Source organism: Biomphalaria glabrata, chromosome 11 (assembly GCF_947242115.1).
Source record: "Biomphalaria glabrata chromosome 11, xgBioGlab47.1, whole genome shotgun sequence".
Taxonomy (NCBI): Eukaryota; Metazoa; Mollusca; class Gastropoda; family Planorbidae; genus Biomphalaria; species Biomphalaria glabrata.
In genome coordinates, this window is record NC_074721.1 from 38,983,918 (window position 1) to 39,011,885 (window position 27,968).

The window sequence follows — 27,968 nt, forward strand, 5'->3', positions numbered from 1 at the left end:
GGCCTCACTTTTTATCCAAGCATCCTGGATAAAAAGTCATCAGTAATAGGAATGTAATAATTTACATCTGCTAGGAGCTTTCCCAGACAAAAGTTTGTTCAGACAGTCAGTTGGAAACAAGCTTCCATATACCTGGAGTTCCATAAGTCTCACAAAGATTCAATTCAATACAATTAAATATAGAACCATGACAAAATGAAAACAGAATTTGTTTTAACCAACACAATGAAGTCTTTCTTTCTATTGAACTTAAACCATTTTTATTTCATTATTTATAATCATGAACATACAGTTTCAATATACATACAAAACATACAACTCAAAATTTGGCTTCGTAACATAGCAGATCAAACATTGTTCTGACAAACAGAAAAGAAAAAAATACTTTCATCTATTTAAATAACATTAAATGTAATAAACATGTTCAAACAATCTCTTTATAATAAGAAGAAAAATAATATGGTACAATTTTAATAATCTCTTTATAATCAGAAAAATAATATGGTACAATCTTAAAACAATATTCAACCAACAATAGTTCTGGCTCTGTCACACCCACTGGTCTGTAAACAGATTGGCAAGTCTATGTCCACTGGCCTAAGTTACATAATGCTGCGATATTGAGACTGAATATAAATATATTAATATAGGTAATAATTACTTCACATAACAAACATAACTTCCAATATGGCAAAGCTACAATCTGGATTAGAACCTTATTGATTTTGTTCTACCAAATAGACTTTTTGTTTTTTGAACGCTTTTTGAAAACTACTGCCCCAGTTTCTGTTCTCTGTGTAACCAGTATCTCACAATTCCAGCACAACCTGGAGTATGCACCAAAAGTAAATATTTGTCAACAGGGACACAAGCAAGTGAGGATATTGAGAATCACGTTATGGGAACCACTACACTGAATCTATTTAAGCGGCCTTTGAGAATCCAACTAGTGGAGCCACCGTGTCTTGCCCTCCTTCATGTGGTTAATCTTGTAGAAACGAGATGAAAGCCTGATCATTATTTATGGAACCACTAAACAAGTGGCCCTTGAGAATCAAACTTTGAGAACCACTACACTAAGTATAAAAGTCCTGGACACAAAGGGGAAATGGTTCAAGCCCTGAAATACTGTCTCTGTTACTTCCTAAATAAAAATCCGTCCGTGTCCTAAGCTAGAGTAAAAACAAACACACTATTAAAAATCTATTCAGGATAAAACAACTCCTACCAATTCTCTTTAAAATTAATTCCACATAGTTTTTAAAACTACAACAGCATATTTTGTCAATATTCACTAAAAACAATGTCACGTATGTATTCAATAAATATATTCCAAAACACATGAATAATTTAATTTCAAACCATTACATATTCACCAAGGGATGTAATTCATTCATGACATGTACACTTGCAGCCGCAGACATAAAGATCCTGTACAAGTTCCATGACACTTTTATCAATATGTACATAGTTTCTGAATAGCCACAAATGTAAGTAGCGAGTGGAGAGAATCTAGAGAGAAATGTTGGTACATCTGGAGTTTTTCTTCTTTTAGTTATGAGCATTTCGTATTCTGATTTTCAAATAATTTGTACAGACAATATGACCTTGACCTAGAGGTAAGAACTATTTATTTAATAACCCAGATGTACCAGCAGGGGCATAGCTAGGAATTTTCCATTAGTTGGGGGCACGCGGGGGTTGAACTCTTTGGGGGCCTCTGCGTTTTGCTTAATATTTAACTTTAATGTAAAAAATACTCAATTGGGGCCCCCTCAAGTGGAAGCCTGGGGGGATTTTCAAATTCTCCCCCCTCCTCCACCCACCCTAGCTATGCCACTGTGTACCTGTGCTAAAAGCACAGCCATAATACAAGACATTTTAAAATCTACTATATGAAGGAAATCGAAGACCCATATATTGTTTGATGGATCTTCTATTACCAATACAAGCAATTAAAAGTTCTCTATGTTTACAAAGCAATATAATTTATCATTAAAATATGTAATACGGGTATCTAAAGCAGAACTATGAAACATGAAAGAAACAATATTAAAGTGTTTATATAAATTTTTTCTTTTTTTTTTAAATTTCCTTGTGCAATAAGTGAAATTTTTTTAGTGTGCGTGCATGCAAATTGATGGAGGTGCTGTGGGTAAGTGGTCAAGTGTTTGCTTCTGAATCAGAGGTTCCCGGGTTCAAATCCTGGTGAAGACCAGGATTTTTACTTTCAGGATCTTAAAGGGCGTCTCCGAGTCCACCCAGCTCTAATGGGTACCTGACATTAGTTTGGGGAAAGTATAGCCGGTTGGTCATTGTGCTGGCCACACGACAGCCTCATTAACCATGGGCCACGCAAAGAGAAGATCTTTACATGATCTTGTCATGTAGATCACAAGGTCTGAAATTGGCACTTCTTTTTCTTTTTCTATGCAAGTTGATAGTTTAGCTTAACAATTACAGACTTGAGTTCAAAATATAGTTTTGGTTCCATTGAGCTTGTTGTATTTTTTCATTTTGCTTTTATGTGGCCTGTGAATAAAGGACATAGTGAATTCTTTTTTTTTTGGGCCGGGGGGGGGGGGGGGGGGGGGGGACTGTGAAGAATTAAAATCAACTGCCATAGCTTACTGTTATATCCAATCAGACCTACCCTATTGAAAGTTAATAATACAAAGCTGGTTGCTCTGTTGCTTGCATGAGACATCAACTAGTCACTCTGAGCAAAAATTTCATGTGTGTGTGTATGCGCCAGTGTGAGTATGATGAGCTTAACCAACAAATATAGTCTCCCCCCCCCCCCCCCCCCCCCCGTTTCTATGACAATGAACAACTGCAAAGTAAAAAAATCAAAAAGAAACGAAACAATTGATTCACTCATTCACTCAGCTTGTGTCAGTTACAGTCCAACAACAAAAATTTGTTTAAAGATCTTCACTTCCAGAGAAAATTCACACAAAAAAAAACAAAAAAAAAAGCAGAAATATTTTAGGATAAAAAAAAATTAAATAAAAACCCAGAACGATAAGATAAAATATATCAAGACACCTTGAAGATAAAAAAAATAAATTTCAATATATTATCAAAAAGCAAATGACAAAATGCTGAGGCTGAATAAAAACATTTTAGGTTCCTGTAATAAGTATACTAGATACTGGTTGATCTAAAAAGATGTGTACTATAAGGTATGATGAGTGGTCAAGAGGCAAAGTATGATTGAAATTGGCTTGGCTCGAGGTTCGACACCTGACTTGAGCAGAGCTGTGTTTACTGAGCACCTAAAGGCAACACAGAAAAAACCTTCTCCCAGATACCCCCTCCAGCCCCTGGTCCACAAACGAGACCATATTGCTCTGAGCAGGCTATAAGCATGAAAGTAGAACTATAAAAGCTAAATTTATGAGAATGAAGGTCATATTTCTAGTCAGTGAAACATTTCCCATGTTGACTTCTGGTCAGTACTGCTGTAGGAAACAAAAGAGGGCCACCTCAAACAATATTCTTTTACATTTGCTATAGGACATCGAGAAAGCACAAAAAGGCTGCCCCTATCTGACACCAGTTTGGGAATCACTTAGCATACAGTGGGAGACAACTGGAGTAAATCAGCTTTTTTTTGTCTATGGTGTACATTTTGCCCATGGCAGCGTACATTTTGCCCATGGCGTACATTTTGCCCATGGCAGCGTACATTTTGCCCATGGCAGCGTACATTTTGTCCATGGTGCTTTTATTTTGATAGTAGCAGAACTACTACATTGATGCTGCACATGTTCCCATTGTGTACACTTCCTGCACTTTTCCATTTCATTTCTCCTCTAAACAACAAGGCTCAATTGAATCTCAAGTCCACAAGCATGTGAATGTACTTTTTTTTTTTAAAGCATGAAAGTAGGTAAGGGCTTAGTGTCATTTTTAAGAATGCTAACAGTTTTGGAGACTTGTATAGAAGTCTTTTAAAAATGCTTTGAATATAGCTGTTTTACAATAGAAACAAATGGAGAATCTTCACAAATTTTTACCTATATTTCAGAAGTAATTTGGAAATATTAGTAAAATATTACTATTAGCTTATTGCACTAACATAGATTTCTATATTAATTTAAATATTTGTTACTCTTTTTCTTATGTATCAATGCTTTAGACATAATTCTAGATCTATTTTGGAAGCACATTTAAAGTAAAAATAGCATTAAAATCTTGATGTGAACATCTTTACTTATACATTTATTTTCTAGCCAAGATCTACCTATGGATCACCTAGATCTACCTATGGATCACCTAGATCTACCTACGGATCACCTACATCTACCTATGGATCACCTAGATCTACCTACAGATCACCTACATCTACCTATGGATCACCCAGATCTAGAATGGTACTAGCTTGCTGATTCACAGGGTCTTCAAAGTTCAGTGGATAGGTCACCAAGAGTATGGTGTGCAATAAGACTGTTCAAATAAATCTAAAAATAACTGTCATCTTCTAAAAAATTACCTAATTTTTATGTTTTGTCACGTTTTCAATTTTTCAATATTGATCTGTTGCTCTGGAGCTTAACTTCATTCATGTCCTACGCTAAGGCATTCAATAAATAGGTCTCCCCTCCCCTTCTACATAAACAGCATGTAAGACAATGTTAATATGTTTATGGTACACAATAATGCTAAAGTTTTGACACCAAATGTGGGAATGTGAACTTTACATTGAGGTATTACATATGTATTACATAGGTCAGTGGATCAAATCAATCTTTTAAAAGCAATAAGGAGTTGTGATACACAGATGAGTGACATCAGTATCTGAACATTTCGGAAAGTCTGTCACTAGAAACTGTTGGTAGATTTCTGGAAGTATAGTCAAGTGATTTAGTTTCTACCTAATTTAGTTGTCACACTATTAAGTCTTGTATTGAAAAACTTCTTAACTTATAGATTACAGACGCTACTTCAGAAGAGAAGATAATTACATCCCACGCATTTCGTGTGTCAATCTAGTCATGCATGTTAATCAATTATTTAAACTCTGCTAAGTCATTGGTTTTCCTGGCTGATTCAGGCAACCCATTCCATGCTTTGATAGCACTAAAGAAGAAGAAGTATTTGTATGAAATTTCCCTAGAATATGGAACACAAAATGAGCCCCTATCTTTGTGTCTTTCTGAGTTTTTCATTAGTTGTTTTTATATTTGTGCGATGTAAGGCCAAGAGGCTACCTATCCAGGGGGCTCAAGGTTCAATACCCGACTCAAGCAGAGTTGTTTACTGAACATCTAAAGGCAACACGGAAAACCTTCTTCCAGATACCCTTCCCCCACTGATCTACAAAAGAGATCAGACAATAACTCTCTGAGCTACAAGCATGAAAGTTGAGCTACGTAAAAGCTATTAAAAAAAAAATGCTGGTTCAGTGTTGTATGTAGTATTGCTACTTGACTATTTAGTCTTATGTCTTGAAGAGTGAAGGTGAATGTACTAATATAACATTGCAGTCACAGATAGAATAATATTAACACAAATGAATATAACTGGATTAAAACCTCATATCATCAGTTGCTAATAAGACAACCAATGACAAGCTATTTATTACAGCACATGGGAAATGGATAAATATTTTTAAAGTTGGCAACACTATACATAGCCAAGTGAGTGCTGCCAAAATAGTTGTTTCCTACTTTTACACAATTATTTTTTTTTATTTTTAAAATTAATTTTTTTTTTTAATATTTATGGTACAATAATTTATAAATTGTAAGCAAAGAAACATTACTATTAATTCCTGCTATGTAAAACAATTGAACTTCCTGTTCTGTTATGCAACAAAACTAATGATTGAAAATAAATTTGTGTTGATTAGTACATGACTAGCATAAACATGATTCAGTGAGAGTCTAGAAAAAAAACTCTTTATAAATAAAAATCTAATTCTGTTATGTTTTTTTTTTTCAATCTGGCTAGTGTCTTTGGTTTGAAATATAAACAATAGTTTCAATTTTAAAGATGCAGTCGCACAGTTAACACGCAATCTGAAGACATTCATAGCACAATTGCACCTCATTCACAGAGTTACGTCTCAGAGACTCTGATAAAGCCGATCTCCTTGCAGGCAGTCATTTCCATCAGGGTGAACTTGGATAGGTACCTGCAGGCCTTGTTGTCATGGTGATGGAAGATGCGGAAGTTCTGCTCATAGAGCTGGCGTAGAAGTTGCAGCATGTGTATGTAGCGCTCCTTTGATGGCTCTTTGTCAGGCTATAAGGGCAAAAAAAAAAGAAAGGTCATTTTCATAACTGCTTGAGGCATAGTTAAGAAAATCTTACTGTATTCCAATAGAAACATCGATTTAAAACCAGTGGAGTAGCAACCCAAGAAAGACACGGCTCACAAAAGTCTAGGATTTTGGTCAAAAATGGCCCATTAAAAAAAGACCCATATATGAACACTAAATTTGTTATTGTTACTTCGAACCTATAAAAATAATTAATTTTGAACCTAGGCTCATGTAACTTTGCCCATTAAAAAATTTGTTATTGTTACTTCGAACCTATAAAAATAATTAATTTTTGAACCTAGGCTCATGTCACTTTGTCGTGTCACTCTTTTAAACCTATTCGTAATTAAGTTTATTCATTTTTGTAGGCAGTAGGTGTGTGAAAAGATCAAACAGAAACCATTAGTGACTGACTTCAAGTTGCCATCAGCTCGGCCCAACAAAATATTTCACTTAGCTCCACTTAACCTCTTTCTCTCCATAATTATTTTCCTCATTTCAACTGAATTCTTCCACATTTCAATGGAATTCTTCCACATTTCAACGGAATTCTTTCATTTTGCTCTTTACTATTTCACTCCCTTGTTATGATTCAGCTTGAATAACTTTTTGTTTGTTATCAGAAAACATGTATTTGGTCTAGAGTTAAAGGGGAATGCATGCTCTTTTTATATAAGACAAGTTAAAGTTTATTAAATCGAAATTTATTTTTTTTAATGAGGTCAAATCAACAATGGTATCGTCAATTAAGAGAGAAAGAGTTAAAAGATTATCAATAGTTCAAATGTTCATGATTAAAAAAAGTGGGGCATAAACTGCCAACCCTTAGGAAAAAGTATAAACACTATCTTTCTAATGCTGCATCACAAATAAGTTTGAGGATAATAGGCCAGGAAACATCTCCGCCTCACCCCAAAAACTCACCTCTGGAGGAAACAGACGAAAGCGTGGGAAGCATGGTCGAGAGGCCAAGTGCGCTTGAATTTGGCTTGGCTTGGCTACCTTGAAGGGGGCTCAAGGTTCAACACCCGACTCGAGCAGAGTTGCGTTTACTGAGTGCCTAAAGGCAGCACGGAAAACCAACTCCTAGATACCCCCCCTCCCCCCCCCCCCCCACTGGTCCACAGATGAGATTGGACCAAAAGCGCTATGAGCATGCTAAATAATCATGAAAGTAGCGCTATATAAAAGCTATAATATTTTTTAGAAAAAGACAGAATTTTTATTTTTTTAAAATCTGTGTGAGGAATATAGAATTGCAGACAATATCTAGGGAATTACGTTATGGACAACATTAAGACAATTAAATCTAAGTATTGGACACGCTCAAGACTTTGACTCTAATGAAATTAAAAGCATATTGAAGCTGCAGCAGGTTTATATGAAAGACAGGAGAAGATAAATCCTCAATTAACAAAGATGTAATCAATAGTTAAAGTGCATTTTTAAAATAATGACAGGAAAATATTCAAGTTGTCAAGTTTTAATCTAAGTAACAAATTTTAAAAAATATTTCTCTCTCACATAAATTTGTTTTTAGACCATTCAAAGAGAAGCATTAAGATGAACCTCTTTCATTACATTTTTTTTACTTTTATGCTAGTGACCTTTAACCTCTACTTGCTCACAGTAAAAATAAAACTAACCTGCTCTGGGTTATACTTGGAGCAGCCGTCACACTGGTGGAGCTCTATTAACAACTGGCCAGTGGTCTTCAACTGGTCACTGGTCAGCAGGTCAGGTAATACTTCCCACTCCCATTCCTCAACATCCATCTTGAGAATGTCCAAAACTTTCTGGAACAAAAACAAGTTCTACAGGTCAAAGAGAATCATACATGATGGATTGAACAAACCTGGATTCATTCCAGATGACCAAAGATATGTAGAGGGTTTTTATAATTGATTGAAAAAACCTGGACATCATACCAGATGACCAAAGGTATGTAGAGGGTCTAATATAATTGACTGAACAAACCTGGACATCATACCAGATGACCAAAGGTATGTAGAGGGTCTTGTATAATTGACTGAACAAACCTGGACATCATACCAGATGACCAAAGGTATGTAGAGGGTCTTTTATAATTGATTGAACAAACCTGGACATCATACCAGATGACCAAAGGTATGTAGAGGGTCTTGTATAATTGATTGAACAAACCTGGACATCATACCAGATGACCAAAGGTATGAAGAAGTATAAATTAGAACGTCTGACTACAACTTGCCAATTCTAAGACTCAATGAAAGATCTTTACTCACCTTAGTATGTTTTAAACTAGCCCGAATAGTCTCAAGCCTGGACATTGACCAGCCATTGGACAAAGTTCTGTCTGAGTCGGCTAGGCCCATCTTGTAAAAATATTTCTTATCTCCCCTTTGTTTAGTATCCATGTTGATACTGAAAACAAAAGATGAATAATGGACAAGAAGAGCAATAGATCTACTAAATACAGCACTAAATATACAGTACTAAATACAGTACTTAATAGATCTACTAAATACAGCACTAAATATACAGTACTAAATACAGTACTTAATAGATCTACTAAATACAGCAGTAAATATACAGTACTAAATACAGTACTTAATAGATCTACTAAATACAGTACTAAATACAGTGGTATAGTATTCAAATGACTTTAAACTTAAATAATTTAAATAATACCCTGGGCAACAGAGGTTATGTGTGCGTGCTGATTTATATCACACTGTCAGTTTCATTCAGCCTACCAGTAGAGGAAGTCTCAAACCTTGTATACTGCGCTTATCTTTGATATTTTAATCCTTACTATTTAAATTTTATTCTTTAATCACAGGACCATAGGAACAGGAGGAGAAAAAAACCCAGTGAGAATGATTACTGAACTTGAAATAGAAAATATGAGGACCTGTTTCAGTACAGCAAAATGATCATCTTATGGAACTTTCAAAATGACTGAGGGAGGTATAATAAGAATAATAATAATAATAATATAAATATACAATGATTTGTTACGAGGGTGGAAAGGGGGGTCTGAAGATTTTTTATATAACAAAACAAAAAATATTCAAATGAAATAACAGGTACAGTGGTTCCTTAACTTTTGGCCAAGGTGCTTTACGAGTTTTAAAAAAAAAAAATTAACGGAAAAAATACCCAGCAGTGTTTTTTTAACCCCACAGGTTTTCTGACGGTTGCCATATGTAAATGTACAGTATTGGGAAAAAAACTTAACACATCACTGCTGAACATTCCGGATGATGATTGGCTGATATGCTGATATGCCACATTCTTGTCAAAACATGTCAATTTAATTAACTAATTACCTGGGGTCAAAGGAATAGACAGTACATCCTAATTGATCTACCACAGCATTGTCAAAACTGAAATCATCTGCTATCCTGTTGAAAACATTGATGTAACAAGAAATATTAAACCTTGAGTTTCCAGACTAAGTTTTCTATACATCTAAAAGCGAACACCAAACATTTCACCTACATTCCAGAAACAAAGTAACAATTTCTTATTTTAAATAGACTGTGACATTATGCATAAGCTGTTTTAAAAAAAAAGTCTAAAATATTTATAATCAGTCATTAAAAAAAATCAAGCTTATTGTGAATATAATGTGTATATATATATGAAATAACACATACTTTAAAATAAAATTATTCTTAAAACTGTAGACCTATCTTACATAATAAATATTTATAAATGAAGTAAACTTCAGCTATTATGATAAGGGGGAAGGAACTCTCTGCTCTTTAAATATAATGAGGACAAAGACAGGAACATAAGAATTAAACAGATATGGTACAGGAAGGGGGAGACTTGAAACTCTTTATACAAGAGCGAAATATCCTAATTCCCCAGATCAATTTATAACCCTGGATACAAGGAAACTGCATTGGACCAGTAACCAAAACTTAATAGAAATAGCAGACACACAAATATTGGATGTCAAAATTGAAAAAGTATGAACAAAAATATCTCCATCGCTGTATGACTGACCCGAAGGAGTAGACAATGCAAGGTGAGGTAGGCTTGTAAGGGCTGTCACTGCACATGTCCCAGCCCCCATCTGTGACCCGCCCAAGTCTAGTGACCTCCTTACACTCCACCTGATTCCTTCCAAGGTACCTGAGGAGGAAAAAGACAGAATGATAAGTAGTTTCAGTTATAAATTTACCAGGGAGTCTGAGGACACAGAGATCTATTGTTTGCTTTCTAAAACAAGAAGTGACAATTTTAAAGCTATAAAATGAGATATGAATATCATGATTTTTGGAGAGTCCCAGAATCCAGTCAACTTTGTTCCTGTTGGGTACCCGACACTTGTTATTTATGGCGTTCTTTGTATCTGGTGTATTAATTGTACCTGCCACTTGGTAGGCACCTAAAAGTTATTAGGTACCAGTACCTGACATTCGTTGTATCTGACATTTGTGGGGTATCTGACATTTGTTGTACCTGACATTCGCTGGGAATCTTACTTAAGCCTAAACAGGCTTGAGTACTGCTGAGTATTTATTGTCTTCAATGATAAAAGTAATTAATGTGTGGAAAGTGTGGCCAAGAGGTTAAGTACACTTGAACTTAGCTTAGCTACCTATGAAGGGGGCTCGATGTTCGGCACCTGACTCGAGCAGCGTTGTGTTTACTGAGCGTCTACAGGCAGCATGGAAAACCTTCTTCCAGATCACCCCTTTCCAGCACTGGTACAAATATGACCTTAATGCTCTGAGCATGAAAGTAGTGCTATATAAAAGCTATAATTATTATTACTAGGCTACAGTACAAATCAAAGGAATGCATGAAGGATCTAAATCTTTATTTTGACAATGACCACAAATATACTGCTAGTCTTCCCTTTAAAATTACTTTTGGCCTTTTAGAAATAGCAAAAAACAGTTTAACACTACACCTTATACTAATCAACAGAGAGTAAGATACAGATCTTAGAACAACACTAAGAAAGAATGTCCATGTCTGATACATGCTACAACACTAAGAAAGAATGTCCATGTCTGATACATGCTACTACACTAAGAAAGAATGTCCATGTCTGATACATGCTACAACACTAAGAAAGAATGTCCATGTCTGATACATGCTACAACACTAAGAGAGAATGTCCATGTCTGATACATGCAACAACACTATGAGAGAATGTCCATGTCTAATACATGCTACAACACTAAGAAAGAATGTCCATGTCTGTTACATGCTACAACAATAAGAAAGAATGTCCATGTCTGATACATGCTACAACACTAAGAAAGAATGTCCATGTCTGATACATGCTACAACACTAAGAGAGAATGTCCATGTCTGATACATGCAACAACACTATGAGAGAATGTCCATGTCTGATACATGCTACAACACTAAGAAAGAATGTCCATGTCTGATACATGCGACAACACTAAGAGAGAATGTCCATATCTGATACATGCTACAACACTAAGAAAGAATGTCCATGTCTGATACATGCGACAACAGAGAGAATGTCCATGTCTGATACATGCAACAACACTAAGAGAGAATGTCCATGTCTGATACAGATCCCTGCAGCCACATCACGAGAGGATGTAAAATGATAGATAGTAAGGGTAGATAAATCTTAATATCTCTAAATTTATTTTTTTTTACATGATTTCAACATTGATTTAAATAGATCAGTATTTTTAATTAATAAAGGCAGTTTGGATTCAACTTTGGATAGACATTCCACAACTGGGTCCACACCATTCTACAAATGAAATTTACTACATTTTATCAATGTGACCAACTACAATGTCTCACTGCGCTACATCAATGTGACCAACTACAATGTCTCACTGCGCTACATCAATGTGACCAGCAACAATGTATCACTGCGCTACATCAATGTGACCAGCTACAATGTATCACTGCACTACATCAATGTGACCAGCAAAAATGTCTCATTGTGCTACATCAATGTGACCAGCAACAATGTATCACTGCGCTACATCAATGTGACCAGCAACAATGTATCACTGCGCTACATCAATGTGACCAGCAACAATGTCTCACTGCGCTACATCAATGTGACCAACAACAATGTATCACTGCGCTACATCAATGTGACCAGCAACAATGTATCACTGCGCTACATCAATGTGACCAGCAACAATGTCTCACTGCGCTACATCAATGTGACCAGCAACAATGTACCACTGCGCTACATCAATGTGACCAGCAACAATGTACCACTGCTCTACATCAATGTGACCAACGACAATGTATCACTGCGCTACATCAATGTGACCAGCAACAATGTATCACTGCGCTACATCAATGTGACCAACAACAATGTATCAATGCTCTACATCAATGTGACCAACCACAATGTATCACTGCGCTACATCAATGTGACCAACAACAATGTATCACTGCGCTACATCAATGTGACCAACAACAATGTATCACTGCGCTACATCAATGTGACCAGCAACAATGTATCACTGCGCTACATCAATGTGACCAACAACAATGTATCAATGCTCTACATCAATGTGACCAACCACAATGTATCACTGCGCTACATCAATGTGACCAACAACAATGTATCACTGCGCTACATCAATGTGACCAACAACAATGTATCACTGCGCTACATCAATGTGACCAGTAACAATGTATCACTGCGCAATATCAATGTGGTTCTACAAGGCTGCAGGAACCACTTTGAACATTTCGAAATGTAACATTGACACTAGAAATATTCCATGAATCGATGAGACTTCTTTTCTGTAGAACCTTCCAGTGAAACATGAATAATATGTCGAATGACGACTAAGTCAACGACAGGTGCAGATACAGCGTGCGCCGTGACACCCATCATGATTGCCAATGTCTCCCATGACATGTAATGACACAACACACGCGAGCTGCCTGGTCGTCTGGTATGCGCTTCTAGCAGTACGTATCAGTTTCCGACACTAAAAATAATCTTAATCTCTGAAGGGACTTGAAACTTCCAAGTGGTAGAGAAAAATGTGTCATTCAACTGAACGTTTACTGAGCATGTTGCACGATTGAATACATTGGCATAGTTAAGAGCGAGGGATTCAATGAACAGTTTAATAAACCCCAATTTTGTTTTGTTTGACATGTTTAGGATGTGTCCTTAAGAGTTGAAGACTATATACTTCATAGTCCAAACCTCCCGCAGGACGATGGAGGATGACAGCGGGCTGGGCATGAACCCGGGAGCATCGAGACTATAGAACGACAGTCCTGCGCGTATACCGCACGACCAGGCAGACAACCATGGAACAAGTGGGAGTGGCAGTGGAAATGCTTGTTTGGGTTACTGCCTGTGTAGATACCAGAAGACACTTGACAACACGTGCAGTTCCAGACAGAAAAAAAAAAACATGATCAGCACGCTCCAGTAAGGACAACAGAGGTCAGAGGTCGAAGTGTAATGTTATCATTGTTACGTGTATGACACTATGTCTCCACCCATACTGTCGCATTACTGTGAAATGACTGGACATGACTTAGTGAACAGTTTATTTGTACACATGTTTGGGATGTTCCTTCGGAGTTAATAATCTACATCCTGGTCCAAGCCTCCCGCAGGACGACGAGGGAAGGCAGCAAGCAGGGTGTGAACCCGGGAAACATTGAGACGACCAAACGTCCAGCGCGACCAGGCAGCCATCCATCCATAAGTTTCTTTTTCCTGCGACGGCAAAACGAGAGACGACCAAACGTCCACGTCAGTAGTCTTCGTCAGTGTCAGTAGCCTTCGTCAGTATCAGTAGCCTTCGTCAGTGTCAGTTGTCTTCGTCAGTGTCACTAGTCCTCGTCAGTGTCAGAAGCTTTCGTCAGTATCAGTAGCCTTCGTCAGTGTCAGTAGTCCTCGTCGGTGTCAGTAGCCTTCGTCAGTGTCAGTAGTCCTCGTCGTTGTCAGTAGTCTTCGTCAGTGTCAGTAGTCCTCGTCGTTGTCAGTGGTCCTCGTCGTTGTCAGTGGTCCTCGTCAGTGTCAGTAGTCCTCGTCGTTGTCAGTGGTCCTCGTCGTTGTCAGTAGTCCTCGTCAGTGTCAGTAGTCCTCGTCGGTGTCAGTAGTCCTCGTCAGTGTCAGTAGTCCTCGTCAGTGTCAGTAGCCTTCGTCGGTGTCAGTAGTCCTCGTCAGTGTCAGTAGCCCTCGTCAGTGTCAGTAGCCTTCGTCAGTGTCAGTAGCCCTCGTCAGTGTCAGTAGCCTTCGTCAGTGTCACTAGCCTTCGTCAGTGTCACTAGCCTTCGTCAGTGTCAGTAGCCTTTGTCAGTGTCAGTAGCCTTCGTCAGTGTCAGTAGCCTCCGTCAGTGTCAGTAGTCCTCGTCAGTGTGTGTGTGCGCCAAAGTCAATAGCCTACGTAAATGTAAACACGGTGTCAGTAGCCTACGTTAGTGTCACCCAGTTGCAGTAGCCTAGATCAGTAGAATTAAGCCGGCATCGTAAACTACGCCAGTGTCAGTAAGCCAGTCTCTGTATTTCCGTCTTGAGTACCGTACTACAGTGTCTTTACGCCAGTCATTGCACGTTAGTATTGGTACACAAGGATGCCGTCCACTGTAATGGCTGTCAGTACTCCCCTTGACAAAAGATTTACCAAGGACTCGATGAGAACGGAAACGTATCAATAGATGGAATAGACAGGAAACGAGCTTCCATTTGCAATTTAAATAAAAAAAAAAAACAAGGTTACAAAAAGAGTTTGTGTGAAAACACAAACTCAAAATCGGGCTCCGAAGTGGTCCACGCAGGCAGTAAAAAAAAGGCAGGTTTCAATATTTTCAGAAAGAATGTCATAGTGAAATTCTATCAAAGGCGAATGACAGAGAAGAATGGAGAAAGAAGGTTGACAGATCCTGTGTGGTGCCCCAAAGGTCCAGCATACCAAAGGATAGGTGAAAGTGAATGTGAAGTTAGATGTGAACCTGGCCTAACTGATGTCTTATAATGAATATCTAATTGATCTAATTGTTTCGTAAAGGGTCAATCTCTTATTCAAGCCTCAAGAAAAAAACATTTCCGTAAAAAAAAAATTCCTTTCGTTTTGTATTCCATGGTAGTATGGATGCTCTGCAGTTCACGCGATGATATGAAAAATTACTTATTGATTGTTGTTTTAAATTATGTCCAACTTATTTGCATAATAAAAAGATTTTTTTTAACGTTTTTTTTTGTGTGTAAATATAGTATTAAGTATGGCAGAACTTACATAACTTAGCAATACAATTGTAAAAAAAAAAATTTTTTTTTGATCAAAAATCTAAAACCATTTGCATAAATGTGCTATGACAATGGTGTATATATGATTCCCCTTTACTAATAAGCCTCCAGTGTTTGTTCCTATTAATAGTGAATAGTTGTAAAAATGGTGTATTTTTATAAAAAAATCTGCTTGCATAAATGATTTTAAAAAATTAGATTTTTCGCTTTCAGAAAAGAAAAAAGTAGCCGTTGCATCAGAACTTTGAATGATCTAAAATATCATGATGTCCGATTTTCATTTTCTCTTCTAGTTTATGAGATCTAAACGGGACGGACAGACAGGCCACACAAAAATAATACTGTCTTTTCCCCTTTCGGGGGCCGCTAAAAATGAGAACTTTTTATTTCGCTAATCATTTTGTTACACAATTTAAAATCTGTATAAATGTTTATGTGTAATTAAACGTTTAGCATTAAAAATTGTTCTTCATTCCTCATCAGGGCCAGATTTAAGTATGTGGAAGCCCTGGGGCAGATTTTTTTTTTTTTTGTAACGACCCCTACACTTTTTCTAAAGCTTTCATAAAAAGTCCAGTTATAAATGATAATACTAATATCTAAAAGCAAGACACGGGAGTACTTGTAAATTGAAACTAATTTTCCTTCTTTAAAAAAAAAAGTATTTAATATTCATATTTTTGTTTTAAAAAAAAATGTATATTTTTACTTTGTGGAGGGTTAGGCCATGGAAAGATGTAATGTCGTAACTCCTTAGATGTTTTTCATATACTTTGAGCATGCCACAAGCGGATGCTTCATAACAAGGATCTAAGATTTTAAGTGTTGTCACTTCAATGTTAAAGTGTATAGTGCATACTGTAGTGTACCCATGAGTTGAACGTAAGTGTACTTCAAAAGTTTCTGACCTATCGAAATTAGGGTTAGTAGCCCCACTTGCCCCCCCCCCCCCGTAAAATCCGGCCCTGTTCCCCATGTTTCTACTCGCTAAGGGAGTATGTCATAGTTGGATGACCTTATAGACCACACCTCCGTCACGACGCAAGATGTAACCAGGAGTGACTGTATTTATTGATTGATAAGTTCAGCGCAAGTTGCCTTAAGAAATGAACTTGGATTTATAAAACCCTCCTTTCTAATCCGTCAGATGTTAGGAATGATTTTTGTTAAAAGAGTTGCCTTGATTTCATTGTAACCAAGAGTGGGTGTTGCTGTGAATTAATGATAATGAAATAATAATAATGATAATAAAGCTTTGTAGAAATGGGCAGAAGGGAGATTGGTATAATATTTTATTTGGCTTGACCTTATTTTGGTAATGGCCAACAGAAGGTAAACCCCTTCAAGGGATCGCAATAAGCAAGATTTGAGAAACACTGGATTAAAATCGTGTGAGACAAAAATAGATTTTTAACCTCAAAAAAAAATTCACAGGGAGTGATAAATCAAACGAGCACTATTGGACAAGACACAAAGGGAGGCAACTGATGTTACACAGTCATCTATCAAGAGTCTGGTTCAACGCAAGGGAACACTACAGCACACGGTATCAAGGGGATTAAAAATGGCTCTGCTTTCGTCATATACCACTGAATTGCATTAAAAAAATTCCATTCATAGCCAATAGGTCACACTCATACTGGCAACGTGGTCGATTAAGGAGTAGGGTGACCACTGACTATCATGGAAGGCTCAAGGAAGACAGCAATAGGCACTGTACACGACACATATCGGTATTGTGAGATAGATGTCGCAAAGCTTATATCAGCTCACTCTTGTCTTTGCTGAAGCTCTACTATGTTTCACTACGTCCTTAGACTAGAATTGATTGCTAGATTTCACACAAAAAGTGAAATTTTGTTTTGTTTTAATACCCCCTCTTTCCCGCAAATACACACACATGCATACAAACGAGTGGGGGCGCGGTGGTCGAATGGTTAAGCGCTAGGCTTACGAACCTGATGTCCTGGGTTCGGATCACGTTGAAGACCGGGATTTTAAATTTCAGGATCTTTAGAGTCCACCCAACTCTAATGGGCACCTGACTTTAGTTGGGGAAAGTAAAGGCGGTTGGTCGTTGTGCTGGCCACATAACACCCTGCTTGTTAACCGATGGCCAAAAGAAACAGATGACCATAACATCACCTGCCCCATAGATCGCAAGGTCTGAAAGGGGAAACTTTACGTTGTTGTTTTTTTTTAATACAAACGAGTATGCACTATGTCTAGTCCATGTGTGAGAGTTTTGTAAACAGCCCAGTATTGACTCGACACAGCTGTACACTGGCACTGTACCCCCCCCCCCCAAATCAAAACGTGTCAGTGGGCGAGGCCATGCAAGCACACACCAAGGATCAAGGTGTCCCCCCCCCCTTTACAGACACTGGTAAACAGGTCAAACAGAAAGTCAATGTGTTTGACACGCAACTGTTCACGTGAGAAAGTGTGAGAGGGCGACAGAAGAACAACCCAAACACAAGACTTGCAGAGACTAAATGCAGAGGCGGCCGTAGCAGTGCGCAAGGCCCTGGGCGAGTGCCATACCACCTTCAGATATACCTTTGTTGGACAAGATCTATTGACCGTATTTCTCCATTCCGCTCTGTCTTTTTTTTTTTTTTTGTATTGGATAGAATCTCTTTTAATGTCAGGGCCGTCCATTCTTTTGTCTTCGCTTTCTCTGTCTCTTCGTTTTTTTTTCTTCTGGTACTGTTCCCTGTAGGAAGGTCTCTGCAAGCCTTGAAGACCTTGTGATATGGAGTTTTAGTTTGCGTTTTTTTTTACAGTAGTTAGCAGGTCATCGTGGGGTCCAATCGCTGAACTAATCCTGACTAATCTCTTCCTTTGTGATGTGGTCTTTGTATGGAACACTTAGGATCTTTCTGTAGCATCTCCATTCCATTGCTAGGATCCTCCACTCTAGCTCTGCAGTCAGCCTCCAATATTCGCGAGCATGTATGAACGTGACCATGACCAAGGGAGTGCATCAGTCTGACTTTAGTGTCGAGGCCCACGAATCGATGGGCTGACGGTGACAAACTTTCCAACACCGAAGATAAAATTATTATTCTTTATGAGCCACTCTTATCTTATAAACTACAGACGTTCCTTCAACACAGAAAATAATTACGTCCTACGCATATCTGTGCTCATCTAGTCGTACTTGTTGATTGGAGACTTACACACTCTGCTACGTTATTGGATTTCATGGGTGATTCAGATTGAAATCCAGAAACAGAACCCACGATCCAGGTAAAGAAAGTCCTATGATCATGTTTTGGGTTTTCTTCTTATCTCTTTATACCATCGAGCAGAGCCGGATCTAAGTAGGTGGGAGGCCCCGGAGCAGGATTTTTGTGGAGGCCCCTTCACTTTTCCACAAGCGTTACTAAAATTGGTCTCGGTTGACGCACTCCCGTAAATCTTACGAGCACGCTATCAACGGACACTTCTTAACCACCGTAGTATTTCAATTGTCGGTACGAAAAAAAAAAGTTTCTGACCACTCTAAAATCGGATTTAATTTTTAAAAAATTCTATATTTTGAGTGTCTTGTGGAGTCCCCGAGGCAGTAGGCATACCCACCCTTAAATCCGGCACTGCCACCCAGTCTGTTCTTTTGACACAACACAGTTCTGAAACCACGAAGGATGATTTTTATAAAATGGCTGAGTAGATTGGAAAGTACCGCTCCCCAATTCCTGTGTGTGCCCCTTGCACCAGTAAATCAAACGCTTGATAATCGTCATGCGTTGGTGTATACACAGCGGTTCTCAACCTTTTAGTCTCGGCGACCCCTTTTTGCAATCCCCCACTCTGCCGCGACCTCCCCCCCCCCGCACACACACACACAGCAATATAAGAATGGACAAAAACAATCCATTTTTTCGTTGGTCTTAGGCGACCCCTGGCAAATCTTCAATCGACCCACAGGTTGAGAACCCCCTGGTGTATGGGTTAGTGGCAGTCCCTTCCTTTACACAGATCACTAAACATGTGAACTTCACACCCAGTACAACAGATGGCGGTGTCAAAATACGATCAACTTCTACCGCAGCAATCAACTGCGCGCTGTCCTGAACTCTTTGTTGTTGAAACCAATAAACAATGCTGAACTAAATGCAAACCGAAACGAAGCCCTCTATTGTCTTCGTGTGCTGTTTTGTTTAATCTCAAATGGTTGAAGTACTTGTGAAATTCAGATCTCATTGTCACTATTGTGCTCAAGATAGGGGAAACAGCTCATTTTGGGTTTCTCAAAGTAAATTCTTTAGTTTTAAAAATTAAATATGCAAACTGTTTTTATATACAAGAGGGGGCCCTGGTGGCTGAGAGTTAAAGCGCTTGGCTTCTCAACCTGGGGAGGGGGGTTGAATCTCAATTAAGTATTGGAATTTTATTTCTTAAATTTTTAGGTCCACCCCACTTAAATGGTCCACCTGAGATTTGTTGAGAAAAATAAATGAGCTAGGCCATAGAGCTGGCCACAGGACACCCTCATGAACTGTCTGCCAAAGAAGCAGATGGCCTTTACATCAATCGCCCAATAGATGGCAAGGTCTTAAGAAAGAGGTACAATTCAACATTTTTAAAACAAGCTTAAAGAGTCTTTTACTATCTGGCCCATGATGCAGTGCTGTCCAGTCCCTTTAGACCATTGCATAAAGTGCAGGTTAGATCAGAAAAGTAAAAGAAGGTGTTGAATCAGTCTGTGACTCCTGTGTTGGAAATGTGAATAGCCCCCAGGCCATTCAAAGGTTGGGTATTTTGTTTCTGCCGAAATTTAAAATGATGTTGACTCTTGATAGCCTGATGCAGTGGCGTAGCTAGGGTGGGGGTGGGGGGGGAGCGGGTACGAATTTGAAAGACTGCGCCCCCAAATGAATGTTCTAAATTTAAATTAAATATTACGCTGCAGCCGTGTAATCTTGCTATTCTTGCTATTCGTGTGGAGTCAAAAATACTAGACATTGATCTAGATGTTATAGATGCCTTTGCTGCACAGAAAGCACAATGCGAGGGAATTTGAATTGAAATTTATCAATTGTATTATCTCGTCAATAAATAACGGTACTATTCATTGAAAGAGTCTAATGATTATTTTTTGTTAATTTTATTGATATACAGTAGCAATTGGAATTTAGACATATATTTGTTAAGTACATTATCTTTTGCCATGGTGTCAAATGTCAAAATGCAGGGGCCCCTAAAAGGTCAAGCCCCTCCCCAGGGCCCCCAAATCCCTAGCTATGCCACTGGTCCAATGGTTATGGAATTGAGAAGAGGATTGATGGATTACCAAAAGTTAGCTGTACTTCAAAGAATTTAACCCCCAAAAAAATCTAGATTTATTTATGATGTAATTAGATATTCTCTTAGATTTTTGAGGGTATAAAATAAAAAACAAACAAAAAAGAAATGATTTATTTCTCTAAAAAATACAAAACAAGATTTCAGCCTTTACATACTGTACTAAATTACTATTCATTCTAAAACTGAATATACTACAGTATACATTTATTACATGAATTTACGCTTGTGTATTTAAAAAATCTGTAATCTTTTGTTTCTTTTTATGCAAAAAAACAAACTATAATGACTTTTTTTGAATGTCTATTAACATTAAAAAATGCATGTGCTGATGATATAGGTGTCCTCGCTGCATTGGGATTGCTGAGTGTATTAGATTGAAAAGAGTAGGATGTTTAAGATTGTCATGAAGTGTGTGTGTGTGTGTATTTGTGTGTTTCTATGGTGATGGTGGGTCAAGATTATTATTATAGCTTTTTATATAGCGCTACTTTCATGCTTATAGCATGCTCAGAGCGCTTTTGGTCCAATCTCATTTGTGGACCAGTGGGGGGGGGGGGGGTAGATGGGGTATCAAGGAGTTGGTTTTCGGTGCTGCCTTTCTCAGTAAACACAACTCTGCCCAGTCGGGTGTCGAACCTCGAGCCCCATTCTAGGTAGCCAAGCCAACTCAAGTTCAAGCGCACTTGGCCTCTCGACCACGATTAGTGATTGGTTGTGAAGGATACAAGATAGGTGGCATTGTGGTCATTGGTCTTAGTTAAGAGAGACAACCCAAGAACCAATATGTTGTTGCCGGTCATTGACTTGCAGCACCAAACTGCTGGTAGACAACTAAACCGCTGTGGGCATATTATATCTTAACTAATAACACTTGAAAGTAACATCTTTGTGAACTATACTAAATAGAACTTTATGTATAATATAAACAAAAATCAACTTGTGATCAAATGAAATAACTGTAGTAGACTTTAGTAATAATATTTTTTAACAAAATCTCACTTAAATAACACAACCTTTCAGTCTGGAGTCGTCTCTCCTAACTTATACCAATGATGACATGGCCACCTAACTCGCATCATTCAGAACCAATTGCTAACTTTTTCCTACCGTCACCATAGTAACACACACACATTCCATAACAAAGAGTCAACTCTATTTGAGTATGATTTTTCATAGTCCTTCCATACTTTTTTTTTCTGAAGTAAAATTCAGTGTAAAAACAAAAACAAATTTGACATTAAACTGTTGGAGAACTCACCTATGATACAGTTCAGCTAACTCACTCCAAGACATATCTCTCAACACATCAAAATCGGGAATATGGATTTCCCCTGACCCATATGTAATGCTGTTTACCTGTCAAATTGAAAGGAGCATTATTTAGCTTATTACATTAACAATTAACCTAAATGAATCTGAAGTTCGATAACTTAAAAGTTACAATTTTGTTTATTAATTACAACCTAGATTTTTTTTTTCTAGTTCATCAATAGTTTAAATTCTTGCTTCAAATATTTGAAATTATTAAGTCATGATAGATGTAGATGTTTAAAACTGTATTATTAAGCAAGTTAACATATAGAGTTATTAATCATCAACAACTTACCTTGCTTTTTTTCTCTTGAAACATTCAGTTGAGGAAGAGAAGTTGTAAATAAATTTATTTAATTAAAATTGTATTCGAATAGTAAGTCTTTAAATAAGTTATGATAAAAAAAAATATTTCAATGCTAATACATGATGTTTAAAAAAACAGAGTTTTAAAAATTCTTTTCATGGCATTATGACTGAGATTTTCTAGATCTAAACATTAAGAATAATAATAATAATAATTATAAAAATAATAATTTAATTTATAGAGTAAGCTCAAGGCACTGTGATAGCATTACTCTAATTACAAACATAACATGAGAGCTAAAAAACAACAACTCTTAAGTAAAATATTTGGTGCTGCTAATAGCAATGTCATCAACATGCTGCCCCCATTCAAAGAAAAACTTCTATACTATTTTATCATAATGAAAACAAAACAAAAAATTATATATCAGTTTTATTATGCTACATTGAAATTAATGTAACATTTACCTTTCAATTCAATATGATCTTTAGTAGGATGGCTGTCATGTGGGAAATTATAGCTATCCTCAGCTGTAAGCTCAATTTTTCCATAGGGCTACAATAAATAAAGTATTAAAATGCATATTTCATTTATTATATTTACGGTACGCAAATCATAGACAAAAAAAACCCACAAATTATGATCAATAGCCAACAGGACTTAGGACATCAGTATTGGTGGTGAAAATCTGGCATGTGTCTGACAGTCAGTAGCTTTAAATAACTCAGTGCTATAGTTTCAGATGAAAGCATTAAACTTAGACTACTGTCCAGAATTGCACAGTCCACAGCAACACTTGCAAAACTCAGAACAATCTGGACAGACAAATGCATAGCCCTTGACACTAAAAACAAACTGATGTAGATTCTTGTATTGTATACTAACTACAGAACTGTGTAGGAGGATCCTAGTAATGAAATTGAGATGCCACACAAGGAACATAGTATAGAAGTATGTACATATTTGCAGTATATAGTATTGTCAAATGTGACAAAATCTGAAGAAAACAAAAAAAGGTCAAGTTACAGTTACAGGTAGCGTCTGACGCAACAGGGGTAATTGAACCTACTCCAAGGATGTTAAGCTGACACTCATAATGACCAACCAATGTTCTCAAAGTGTTTTTTTTCTGCACTTGAAAGCTGAGCAGCGGCCCTTCTTTCTCAGTTTTGATCTCATTAATGTATGTGTACTTCAGTAACAGGAGGCCCGGTGGCTGAGTGGTAAAGCAATTCACTTCTGAACCGGGGGTCCCGTGTTCAAATTCTGGGATTTTTTATTTCAGGTGCCTCTGAGTCCAACCATCTCTAATATAACCTGACATTAGTTGGGTAAAAATAAAGGCGACTGGTTGTTGTGCTGGCCTCATGACACCTTCGTTAACCGTAGGCCACAGAAACAGATGACCTTTACATCATCTGTCCTATAGGCCACATGGTTTGAAATGGGAACTTTCTTTTTTTTTTTACAACAATAAATGAAATTTATCAAACGTTATGGCTGATCATATGAAAATAAACAAACGTACACATGTGATCACAATCTAAATGCCGAATATCAAACAGTAGAAATATTTATAAGCCAAAACTACATGGTATGAATACTCGAAACTAAAGGGTGAAAAAAAAAAAAAAAAAACAGGATTGAAAAAAAAGAATTCGAAAAGTATTGACTAAACATTTAGGTGGACTGTACTTGAGCTGCACTGACTAATATATACATAACAGTAGAGACATATAACGTATCAATGAGGCTTGCCAGTCTCACGTACAGACATATTAAAGTCACCAGAGGCTGTCAATAACACAAGAAAACAAAAAAGTCTATAAATGTTAAGATTTTTCCTATCTCACATACTTGAAGAGTGATAAATTCATAAACAACCTTGGTATAGAATCAAATGACCTGAAGATTGGTCCTGTCTTCAGCATTTCCAGAAAATAGGCTCTTCAGCATTGGAAACAATGAAATATAACTCAAATCCTGCCCATTCTCTTCCCCCATCATCCTGCTGGAGGTTTGGACTAGGAAGTAAATTATTTTCAACTCTAAATAGTCATACATTTTTTTACATCTTCACAAAGATCAGGAATGAGGAAAGTACACAGTCATTAAATTATAGCTCCAAACAGTCTAACTAAACCATTGTAGGTATATAAATTTAATCTCTCAATAACGACTTCAATAAAACTTCCAGAAGCTTCTTTTTAAACAAAAATGAGCATAACTTTTATTGACAATGCCAGATTTTTACTTCACTGTAGATGTACGAAGAAACACAAGTGAAATATTATCTTGAACAATTCAAAGGAAACATAATTCACTTTTAACAACACGTCTTTCTGTTATCTCTAGCGTGTATTACGTGACTTCGACATTTCTCCCCTATTTATAACCTCAACTACAACAGACTTCCCCATAGTTACATCAGAATCTATTAAGCCTATACAAACAAATTATCCACAATAATTTTTTACTCATCAGAAACATGCAAACAAACTCCATAGCACTAAGTTATGAGAATCAATGAGGATCTGATTGAAATCAACACTAAACACACTGAGATTCACATCAGCCCAGACCTACAAAATGCTTCAATAACTTTTTTAGATATATATTAAAAAAAAAACATTAAATGCAAGTTATGATTGTCGTTGGTTTGTATTTCTAATTGCTAGTACAACTACGTAACCAAAGCCACCACCCACTTCCCATTTCTCGCACACACACACAATCCATAACATAGAGCTGATGTAGGCCTACAGATGTAGAGACAGAAATGCATCCTACTTACGGCGATGGTCTGTTCAGAAGCTAAAAATAGCAATGCCCAGATGACTAAACACGAGAAGCTTAGTGAGAGAATGTAGGCAAGTAGCGCCCTTCTCCTCAGACGTACTGGCATACTTCCTGCCAGCGGTGGATGACATTCACCTTAACGGACTCAGTTTTTCATCAGCAGTTAACCACTGTCTGGAGAGAGAGAGAGAAAAAAATTAATACAAGTTATAGTGTGACACTGGAGTTGCGTGGTTTTCTAAACACTAGGTTTAAATAATTAACATCCAAGCCCTGCAGGGGATATTTGAATTGGTAAGGAACCAACTGAAATCCTCATAAAAGAATTAAAAATTTTAATAATCCAAATTGATATCATAGAATTAATAAACAAGCCAAAAAAGTTTCAATACAAATTTCAATTTCAAAAATAGATCTACACAAATAAAATCAACATCAGCCTTAAACTTATTGACCCTTATATATTAGACGTACGAAATATTAATTTGTTTAATCCGTCATGATAAATGATACTGATAGTACTTAGACTCTAGTAAGACTTAGTAAGATAGTAATAGATTATAGATCTAGTCCTAGTGCCTATAGCCCATAGAAGATCTACTAGCACAGAGTATAGGCATTGAAATGTAGATCTATATCTATATACTTAATACTATTATTAGGTACTTTGACATCCTTACTCTACTGACCTTTAAACTGCTAGACAATTTTGAAACAGCATGCCTAGACTTCCAAACCCATGGTATTAGTTTGTTGATGTTTTTACATTTGCTTAATTTTTTAAAAACCCTTGTGATAATCTTAAAGTAGGATTCCTAAGCTTTTGAACGATACCCCATTGTCAACAATTAAAGTTGTGCTTATTTCTAAAATTTACAGTAAATTCATAGGTAAGAATGATTTTGCATTTAAATTACTATCATTTTTAAGCAAGCTTGGTATTTTTTTTATATTGTATTTAGACCTAGATTTATGTTTAAAGTTTGTTATTTCATTATTTTTTAATGAAAATAGTCCTCCAAAAATAAAAAAAACTTGTAAACCCTAACATGCTGTTATCAGTTATAAATGATGCCAAATTAGGCATTTTTTCTAAATGGGTAAGAGGACATATTGTAACTACCATAACAATCTATGACTACAGTATTAAAATCAATATTTCTATTATAGAGTAGTGTTAGAAATCTTTAAAAAAAAAAATTTTCTATACTTAAGTACACAAAAGATAAAAGGAAATCAGCTTATTAAAGCAAGTTTGGGCTCATCCTGATGATATTAAATGAAGTCACCTCATGATGTAGCGATGCGTGGCGCCAGACATTAACAATTCTCGTTGATAATATGAAGTATAAATGATTTAAATGCATTGTTTAATGGCTTATCTTTGATCAACCTAGTGGAGAGAATGCTATCAAGGTGTTATTTTACATTATATTTATAAATATTATAAAGCTGAGGAAGTTTCTACCAAACAGCATTCTAGAAAAAGGATCGAAGTCAATTTACAAACAATTGGATTTGCTGTGAATGAATGTTAGCTGTATGTGAGATGAACAATCAAATTAAAAATCATATAGTGGGGTAGCTGTGTTCCAAATTTCAAGCTTCTATCTATTATGATTATAAAGTTATGATGAGATAAAGATGAAAATTCATTTTTTCGATCACAGTTTTTTGGACATTTTTATAGTCCATTTTTCTACACATAAAACGGCATAATATAACGTTGCTCCTATATAGCACAGAAAGATAAATTTGGTATCATTGTAAACTTTTCAGCAAGCTCTACATAACTAGATAGTTTCTGTTGTTATATGTTTATTTATAATTTTTTGTCAAAGTACCTACAGTATTATATATATCCATATAATATATGCTATATTAGTATTAAGTATAGATTCTATATCTAGATTCTAGATCTAGAGACTAGGTCACTGATCAGCTGAGCAAGTGCAAGATCTTTTTAGATCTAGACTCTAGACTTAGACTAGGTCCTAGGTCTACTAGGTCTAGGGCTATCTACTAACTAGAATTAGTGGAAATCTAGATCAGCTAAGACTAAGATTAAAGATCTAGATTCTAGATCTAGATTAATTATTCGATCTAGACTCTAGACAGTCTAGATTCTAAATCTAATTATTTTATTATTAACTATTTTATATTTTATTAAATAAATATTTTATAAATATAGACTATAGATATTATTATTTATTATATAGTTTATAGAGTGAGTTATTAATATTAATATTATAGAGTAGTCTAGAAGTCTAGATTCTAGAATAGATTACTCTAGTCAAGATCTAATTTCTAAATTTAAACTGTCTAATAGATCTAGATCTAGTTTAGATCTCATAATTTAATTATATTTACACACACACTACAGTCAACATTTTTTACATTGACAACATTATTTCATTATTGAACATACTCAGTCAGGACTGTAGATCTAACACTACTAACAGTAATCTAGATCTAACTGTAAATAGTTAACTTAATAGATCTAATAGTTTAAAATAGTGCTCTAACTCTAGATCTAGATTAGTTCCTTACACAATGATTCGACAATGGTAATATCCACAAATGAAGATTGAAAATAATGGGCTAGCTAGACTCTAGATTAGATCCCTAACTTCACTAAACTAAGAAGTCTAATCTAGTCAAGAGTTTATGTAGAATCTAATCTATAGATCTAGATCTAGTCAAAGATTTTCATCTGTTTTCACAATGTTGTTGAC

General features: G+C 36.4%; 1 protein-coding gene across 2 annotated transcripts; it reads right to left on the bottom strand.

Annotated features, from left to right (window-relative positions):
• Positions 1-218: 218 nt before the first annotated feature.
• On the bottom strand, positions 219-27,968 carry LOC106054988 (probable methyltransferase-like protein 24). Of its 2 annotated transcripts, none has more exons than XM_056004268.1 (10): positions 27,784-27,968; positions 25,229-25,403; positions 22,902-22,989; positions 22,423-22,436; positions 22,075-22,172; positions 10,268-10,396; positions 9,583-9,657; positions 8,536-8,674; positions 7,918-8,067; positions 219-6,252 (listed from the first exon to the last, which is right to left on the bottom strand). In XM_056004268.1, the coding sequence occupies exons 2-10, from the start codon at positions 25,337-25,339 to the stop codon at positions 6,067-6,069; spliced, it is 990 nt and encodes a 329-aa protein (XP_055860243.1). In that variant the 5' UTR covers positions 25,340-25,403; positions 27,784-27,968; the 3' UTR covers positions 219-6,066. The 2 variants fall into 2 exon arrangements, with proteins under 2 accessions (XP_055860243.1, XP_055860242.1); XM_056004267.1 differs by having other exon boundaries at positions 25,229-25,407.